This window comes from Opisthocomus hoazin, chromosome 15 (genome assembly GCF_030867145.1).
Source record: "Opisthocomus hoazin isolate bOpiHoa1 chromosome 15, bOpiHoa1.hap1, whole genome shotgun sequence".
NCBI lineage: Eukaryota > Metazoa > Chordata > Aves > Opisthocomiformes > Opisthocomidae > Opisthocomus > Opisthocomus hoazin.
The window spans coordinates 12,992,368-13,000,935 of record NC_134428.1 but is presented as its reverse complement, the minus strand read 5'-3'; the positions used below and the strand labels follow the sequence as shown (position 1 = coordinate 13,000,935).

The 8,568-nt window shown below is 47.1% G+C and overlaps 1 protein-coding gene across 5 annotated transcripts in view; it reads left to right on the top strand.

Annotated features, from left to right (window-relative positions):
- Nucleotides 1-322: 322 nt before the first annotated feature.
- The window catches only part of CREBBP (CREB binding lysine acetyltransferase), a 97,276-nt gene continuing 89,030 nt past the window's right edge, over nucleotides 323-8,568 (top strand). For all 5 annotated transcript variants that reach the window (XM_075436032.1, XM_075436031.1, XM_075436030.1 and 2 more), the window contains exon 1: nucleotides 323-831. In XM_075436032.1, coding sequence (XP_075292147.1) covers nucleotides 747-831 — 85 coding nt within the window. In that variant the 5' untranslated portion in view covers nucleotides 323-746. The remainder of the gene's footprint in view (nucleotides 832-8,568) is intronic.

Genomic DNA, 8,568 nt, shown 5'->3' with positions numbered 1-8,568 from the left:
CAGCGGGGCCGCCCGCCGGGATACGGGCAGCCGCGCGGAGCGGCCGCCGACGGGCAGAGGGGCTCGGGGCAGCGGGGCAGAACCGGCCGGAGCCAACCGAGCGCCGCCACCGGGACCGGGAGCCGCGGCCGCCGCCGCGCCGCGCTCATTGTTTTGGGGCGTTTTTTGGGTGTTTTCGGGTTTTTTTCCCGATTTTTTTTTTTTTTTTTTTTAAATTCCCCCCTCCCCTTCTATCCTCTTTTTCCCCCTCCCTTCCTTGCCCCCCCCCCCCCCCCCACCTCGGCCGCGGTTCATCCGCGGGCGGGGGCGGCGGGCGGGGGCCGCCGCTGGGCCGGAACGAACCCCCCGGCGCGGAGGGGAGGGGACGGGGCGAGGTGTTGGGGGGGCGCTATGCTCCCCGAGTGACTGCCTGAGCCGCCATCCGGGCACCTCCGCCGCGGCCGAGCGAGCGGGCGGGGGGGACGAGGCCGGGAGGAGCGAAGGCCGGCAGGGAGGGGGCGCTGGGTTCTTCCCCACCCCGCCCCGAACCCTCCTCCCCTGCGGCCTGCTGCGGCGGCGGCGGCCCGGGCCCGGGTATGGGGGAACGGGGGCCGCCGCCGGTCGGGCACTGAGCGGCGCTGTTGCTCGGCGGTGGGTTCGGAGGAGAGGGGAGAGAGCGAGCTTCACCCCCTCCTCAGGCTCCGCTCCCACCGTTTCCGACGATTACCGGCTCGGCGGCCTCTCCTCGGACGGCCCAGCCGGCTACCATGGCGGAGAACTTACTCGACGGGCCGCCCAACCCCAAGCGAGCCAAGCTCAACTCGCCGGGTTTCTCCGCCAGCGACAGCACAGGTAAGGCCTGCGGGGGCGGGCGGGCCTCACTGGCGGTTCCCCCCACCCCCACCCCGGCCCTCCCCACCTCCGCGGGCAGTCGGACCCGACCGCCCGCCGGAGGCGGGGAGGGCCGGTGGGGAACCGCCCGCCCTGCTTCGGTCCCCGGCGGGGGTGGGAACCGGCTTGGCGAGGTGCCGGGAAAAGGGGGGGGGAACGATCCCTCCCGGAGCGGTTGGGCCTCCTCCAGTCGAAGTTACCGGGCGGGACCCGTACGCCGAGTACCGTCCCGGCTATAAATAGCGATCGGGAGAGATCGGGGTAAGGCCTTTTTGTTGAGTTGTATTTCCCTTTCCTCTCGTCGCTGATTCGGTTTAGCGGGGAAGGGATGGAGGGAGACACCTCGGCTGGGATGCTCAGGTGAGCGGGTGGGGAAGGGGAGAAGTCCCTCCGGCAGAAACACCGACCCCCTGGCTCCGGGAGGGACGGTCGGGGTTTCCATCTCCACTCCTGAAAACCCATCCCTCGCCCACGACTAAAACCCCTTTGCAAGGCAGCTTCTTCCACTGTGCCCCTGCGACGCGCTACGGAAGAAAAACTCCTGAGCAGCATACTAATATTTCGCTTTTTTCTCTCTCCCCACCTGTGATCCTGGTTGAAGGCGCTCGCACTCGGCTTGACCCGCTCCCGGCGTTTTATTTTTTTTTCCTTAAATAAAACCCAAATAATTTGCAGATAAATAATGTAACTTGCGGGGTTGCTCTCGTGATAACATGCCCAGCAGGCTGGCAGGTGCGGCGACTTGTCTGTACATCGCGTAGCATCTTCGTCGTGCTTTTTTTCCCCCCCCCCAGTTGTCAGGGGTTTGTAGGTAATAAAACGCATCAAAATTTTTGATTTCCAGCGAGCGCGTGCCTGTTGTAAGTACGCACGTGTGTGCGTATGTGTGTGTACTGACATCTTGCAGTGCCCCAGCTGTTCTAATCACTGAAACAGTGGTTTTTTTAGGAACACGGAGTGTGTTGGACTTGCATTTCTGTTTTCGGAGATTAGTGAATCTCGTTGAAGGAACAGTGATAGCTTAAGCATGCTATGCCTGCTTCGTTTTTATAGATTGAAAAAAAATATTGCTATAATTGAGCTGATAAATTCTGTGGGGTTTTTTTCGGTTTGCTTAATCTGCGTTTGGTGGCAGCTTATAGGTCCTTCAAGGCTTTTGGGGTTTTTTATGAAATCTTTTTCTTCTCAGACTACAAACAAATGAAACATGCCAAAAAGAAATGGTATTGAGAGTAAGAATTGGCAGAGAATGTCTAGTTGAGGTGTTGTGTTTGAGCTATGTTAGCCCCTTTCGTGGAAGCAACGGAATATCGTACGGGAGGCTGATAAGCAAGTTGTGATGAAATGCACCACAGTAACTCGGGAAAAGCACAGTTTGAAGATGTTTGAAGCGGCGTCTTTTTTTTTTTTTCCCTTTTTGAAGTTCACTTGGTCTGTTCTGGAATGCTCCAGTCGTAATTATGTCCTGTTCAGCAAGTTCTAGTGCGTCTTGGTGAGCTCTATGCTGGATATGTAAACTCCAGCATCTGCATAAAGTTTTGCATGGCTGAGGGGGCCTTTGGTCACCAGGGATGGCAAACCTCAGGTTGTATTTTAAGCAAGTAGGAGTATGACCGTAGCACTGTCATCATCCCGGTGTTCTTCAGGCAAAAATACCTCTCTGCTTGAGAGTGCAGGTGTTTCTGCACTTAGAAGTGCTTTTTCAAAAAAAACCCCAAACAAGTCTCTAGGTTTGTTGCTAGCAGCTAATGCTCCTTGTTGAAAAATTGCTGAATGTTTCTGTGCGTTGTAGCAGATGATACAAATAGTTTGAACAGTGATTGCTGTCACGTACCTGCTCCTGAACCTGAAACAGGCTGCTCCCTTGCAGTGGTGCTGAAATGAAAAAGTTGTGTTGCAGCTGGAAAGTTGCCTTTCTGACCAGAAGTCCTTGGGTAGGTGGGTTTGATGCTTGTGCCTGGAACGAGCAGCAAGCTGTGCATGGGATAACCGGATTGTAATTGCAGTCATAAACCCGCGCTGTTTGATGCTGCAGCTTCCGTGACTGGGACGTGCTTTAGAAGACGTTGCGTTAGGCCTGGTTGTGCAGTTCTGTTGCTGAACAGTCAGGCTCTGAGCCTGCCAGTGCTTCTAACGGAGCGTAGCGGTGCGGTGGCGAAGGTTCTGATGGCAGGCCTGAGCACTCAGCAGAAAGCAGCTGCTCATCCTTGTTTATGTTTTGCTTTATGCTTTGATGCGGTGATGTTAAGCAACTCCTTTTGTCAGGGTAAATTCTAGCTGCCTTTAATATTTCTGATAAAAATAGCTCCCCAGCTTACCAGAGCAAAGTTTGTGCAAATGAAATTGGTCTACTTAAGTTCTGAAAATATGACCTTTCTGGAAACTTAAGCAGCTAAATCACATGTGTGGTCTCGGAGAAGGGAGCAGGGATGAGAGGGTAACAGGAATGTGCGCCGTGACTGTTAAGTTTCACGACAGTCCCATTTTGCAGTTGCCCCATTGCTCTTTGTATCAATAAGGAAGGCTAAGACTCGTGGCTGCTAACTTAGCTTGCTGTGGCTGTGCGGTATTGAATGAGTTGACTCCTATGGTAAAATGTCCGTGGGAAAGATTTTTTTCCTTGTCTAGCCAGGTAGGAGTGCTTTTGTCTAACTACCGCTTTATTAGATATGTGATATTTTTCTTACCGAAGCATTTACCTCCTCCATAACTGTTATGAGGAATTCTCATCTAGCATGCTGCAAAGTAAACAGGAGACTCATATAAAAAGTAGAATTACAGTAAGTGGTTATGGCAGCATATTATTTTAATGTTGAGTGTTGTGATTGCTTTGTACGTTGCTGGCATTGGTCCTTCGGCAGAATATACAGCAAACTGGCAGCGTTCCTGAACTGGTCTTGGTCTGAACTCTGCGCACAGATTGTGGACAACATGCTTGAACGGAGCAGCAGCAGCAGCACTGGCGTTCTTCAGGTGCCCCTTCATCGTGGTTCTGCAGTAGCGTGGTGGTGCGTTGCAAGTAATGCCTCTGCGGTTGTTACGGACCCTGCAGCCTTCTGCTGTGCTGTGCTAGTTGCAAAAACAACAGATCGTAATTTGGGCCAAAGCAGAGGGTGTCCTTAACTGCGTTTTGAGCTAATGGTGAAGTTGGAAGGAAGGTGAGATGAGCAGCCTCAAAAGTCCATCAGAGCTGGATTTTCACGTCATACTTTCTCGTGTGTGTGGTTTGGTGGTTGGGTTTTTTTTTTCCCCTCCACAACTTCAGATCATAAATAGGTTAAGAGGTACGGCAGCTGCAAAAATGCAGGCTGAGATCTCTTGGCAGTTCACGTCCTCTTTACAGCCCAGTGTGTTAGCATCGCAGCACCAGTATTTTAAAACTGGGGAAAGACTGGCTTTGTCGCACGTTCCTTTGTACGTGCCAAGAAACGCACGTCTCTGGCTAACTCCCAGCGAGCTACGAAACTTTGCAGAAGGGAGTTTGTGTCGATATGCAGCCTCATTTGATATTACTCTCATGCCAAAAAAACCAGATAGGTGTCTTTCAGTGGGTTTAGTTTTCAGTTTTAAAGGAGGTGACTGCCTTTAAAACAAAGTAGCTTAAGGAGAGGCAGCGAGGCTTTCTATGATTATGTTCACACACTTAGCTGAGACGTCAAAAGGACTGACGTCTTGGTGATGTAAAACCAGATTTTGTTTGTGTGCGTGAAAGCAGTAGTATGTGTGTTTTAGAAGGATTCATTCCTGCGTAGTTGTAAAGTTTTGTCGAAGCCTTTTTAATCGGTCTGCTCATGTTTTATATGATAACGTGCAGAACTCAAGTGTCATTTGTGGGCTGTGACAGTAAGAATCACTTTTATACACATGCTTTCTCCATCTCTCCTTGGAATAAGAAAAAAGGGTAATTCCATGAAGTGAACAGGCTTGGATTTATGAGCAGAAAATTGGGGGAAGAAGTGCTGCTTCTGAAAGGATGTAGGTGAAGGAGTGCGTGTAGTTGTAATTATTTCATGGGAATGTCCTTTGGTTTGTGGTGCTTGCAGCATAACTAGCTGGGATTGGAAAAAATACAGTGTAAAATTTCATGGCAATATTGTTTCTTAAGACTTAGTGTATACATGTAATGATGGGAGATGATGATGCCAAGCAAAAATGTGTACTTCGAGCTGTGTTGTTTGATGCTAGCTGAATTTTTTTTGTTTTTTTTCACCTGAAGTGGCTGACCTGCATAACTTTATGCCTGCATTTGTAGTCTGGGACAGGAGATGTGCAAGATTAGCAATTGGCTCATGTATTGAGAGCCTAGCGCAGCTCGTTCTTACCAATTAATGAATCATTACCGATAGCTGGTTGTTGTAAACTTTGTCATTGTTTGGGGTTTTTTATAGACTTCTGCAAGGAGTTTGGCACAACATCTGTGTAAAATGAAAAGTTTAGCAGGTGATCTGCCAGCCTGTTTTTATGTGACAGTCCGCAGTCCTACAGTCAGGCCCCTTCCTTTATTTAAATTCATACTTTAACAGCATAATTATATAATAATGCGATTATTATATATTATGTTACATATGTATTTGGGAGTTTGTCAAATTGATTCCTTCTTCCCCTATCCGTGACTTAATGTGGTAAGGGCTGTCTTGTGCTGTGGCATGGAGCTCCTGGAGAAGCCCTGCTTGCAGCAGGCAGGAATTAAGGCGGTGCTTGGGGGGTCAGTCTTTGTTGTACCCCAGAGATCTCTTGATAGCTTGTGAAATGATTCTCAGCTTTCTGTTGCAGATTACTCACTTTCTATTCTGGCTGAATGCTCCTTGGAGTCATAGTCCAGTGCCATTAATTATTTCTACAGCAACATGCTGTGTTCTGCCGTTGTATCCGCAACTTCACATTAAAAAAAATCCGCCTGTTCTTGGTGTTTATTTTTATTAGAGACTTTGCTTTCTGTTGTTACCTGCTAGTAGAGAAGAACGTGAACAAAAATCTCACTCTATTAGCAAAATACTGCAGGTTAGTGTGAAATAGGGATGGAGGGGATAGTTGAAAAACAGGATTTGAAAAATCCTGGGGTTTGTTCTTATACAATGAAAAAGCATGTGGGATAGCTTAGAAATCTGACACTTCCATCCTAATTTGGTTTACATTTTCAAAAATTTTTGCTTTGTAAATCTTCCTTTTAGCATATGTTATGTTTTCCATCTGTCCTCTCAGATGTCTGAGATAGAGAGAGAACCTAAGTCTTTTATTTGGAAAACTCTTTTTAATAGAGATGTCTCAACAAATACCATCAAGTATTGTGCAGAACCATAGTGTGAATCAAAAGAAAACTGAAACTTCTGTTATCACTGGTAATTAGCAATCAGAACTCGGAATCTAAATCTCTTAACAACGTGTACTCTTCAAAAGCTTCACTTCAGCTTGCCTTTCCTATTTTCTTATTCACCACCATTGAGAAATAAGGATCTTACTTGGAACATTTGATAAAATACAGCATCTCTGATTTGCGGTAACTTTGTGTGTGTGTGTGTACATATATTTTTCTTTGTACGTATAGAAGTCTGTTAAATAATCTCCTACTTCTGAGGGTCATCTTTAAGGCTGTGGGGACTTCCGCTGGAAGACAGCTTTATCAAAACAAGTCGCTCTTTCTAGGTGACGTGCCTCCCAGTCTCACCTACTCATAGGTAGACGCTGTTTCATTGCTGCTGTTGGACATCTCTGAGGCAGACGCTGGGGCCAGCTACTTGCTGTTGCACAGTGGGAAACAAAATGGAGTATTAGATTCCAACCCCTGTCCACATGTGTCACACCTGAAGAGCATGAGCTTCTCTCGCGCTGCCCAACCTTACCGCTGCCGGTACTTTGATAGCTGTTTCAGTGGGTGTTGTTGATGACATAGCTTCTGTGTCATCTCCTGTGTAGGTTCATCTAATGGAGTAAAGAAATGTGGAAATTACCAAGAGACTTGAATTCGGTAAATACTGAACGTAAATGTGTTTTGTAGTAGCTGTGAAGCTTTTTCCTAAGGTTCATAAACTCCTTAAAGGAAAGTATTAATGAGAATGATTCAGAACAGTCTCATCTCACAGAAGTCAGTGCTTTAAAGTAAAATAGATGTGAGGCCTTTTTTTTATTATTGAGTCAGTTATGGTTGGAAGCTGTTTTAGAGTGAAATATATGAAAACCATTAGTTTCAAGCACGTTTGCTGTTGCTTCCTTGTGTGCGTTTGGTGTGTTTTGTGTTGTATGTTCTTGCACAGCTGAACTTGGGTTGCCACTCAAACTACCGTTCACTTATAATTTGGTGTCAGAAATAGGGAGGAAAAAGTGGCATTAAAACCAAGAGAACGGAAACATGCTTTTTGCAGCTATTGTACATCGTAAAGCAGACACAAAACTTGCCTGTTTCCTAGTAATCTTGCTTAATACTTTTGTTTATGGTTTCATAGTATTACTTCAAGTACGTATTAATCATTGCTATCTTAGCCTTCGCAGAGTAGGCCAGTTCTGTGCTTCTGTTACAGAAGGCGCATAGAGGTGGGAGCTTTCGCAGAAGGACTTGTGTAGCTGAAGAGAGCGTTTGAAGCAGCCTGAGCTAGAAGGCAATGCTGAGCATGGAGTTCTCGCCACCAATGCCGTCAGTCGTTGTGGGGAGGATGGCAGGGCTGAACAGTTCAAAATCTGAAACACCTTGTGTTGATCTGTGTGTCTAATAAGAAGTCTGTGGCCAGAGAACATCACAGTTAAAGTTTGTTTGTCAAGATAATTCATTCCTTTGTGCGTTATCTGCTGGTTGTTTTTTCCAGGTGTGCAGTGAGGGTGGCACAGCCTTAACGTGAAGCAGCGGATCTGTCAGACGTGTCAGCTAACTGAAGGCATTCACATGCTGACGATCTGTTTTGGTACAGACTGTGCATTTCATGCTGCCTTAAGCAAGTACCCACTATTAATTACCGGATTCTCAGATGATTCCCCTTTAGAGGGTCGTCCCAAACTTAGATGTTTTGTCAGCTGTTAAAATAGGGTAACATAGGGTAACAGAAAAGATCTGTGCGTTTGTGATGGGATGAGATGATGTAGCTTCTGTTAATGTGCCGCAAGAACTCTAAAATACTTTTCAGCAGCAAGGTCTTGTGAATGAAAAGCTGAGGTTACCAGTGTGGTGGTGTCCCGCTGTACAGGCAGATTGCTTGCCACCTCTTCCTTCTGTCCAGATTTCTGTTTTTACAGCAAAGAAAATCGCTGAAGCCCTTTGGTTAGTGAGTGTGTGTAGCCTGATAACTGCATGCAGTGTGACAGTAGTCGTGTCAGTGCTGTTGATTCTGCTGGGACTCACGAGAGCAGACACAGCAATAGTGTCAAAATAGTGAAGACTGCTTGGGAAACAATTAAAAGGAAGAATGGTTATGGAGAGACTCTGTAGGACCGGAGAAAAGCAAAGTCAGTCCATCGTTTGCCACCTGATGCTTCCTAGAACAGACTAGAGTGAGCACTCTTACTGGGCTGCCTCTGCCACATGTTTTGAGGGTTATTTTGGGTTTATTCACCTATGGCATCTGGCAAGAGATCAGAGACTAGCTTCTTATCTGAGTGCATTTTTCATATTTATTTCTGTGTAACTTTGTACCAGGTGCATTCAGTGTGCCCTTATATACTACTTTGTTTTTAATAGTGTAACGTTCAAGTAATCTGTAATTTTTTTTTTTT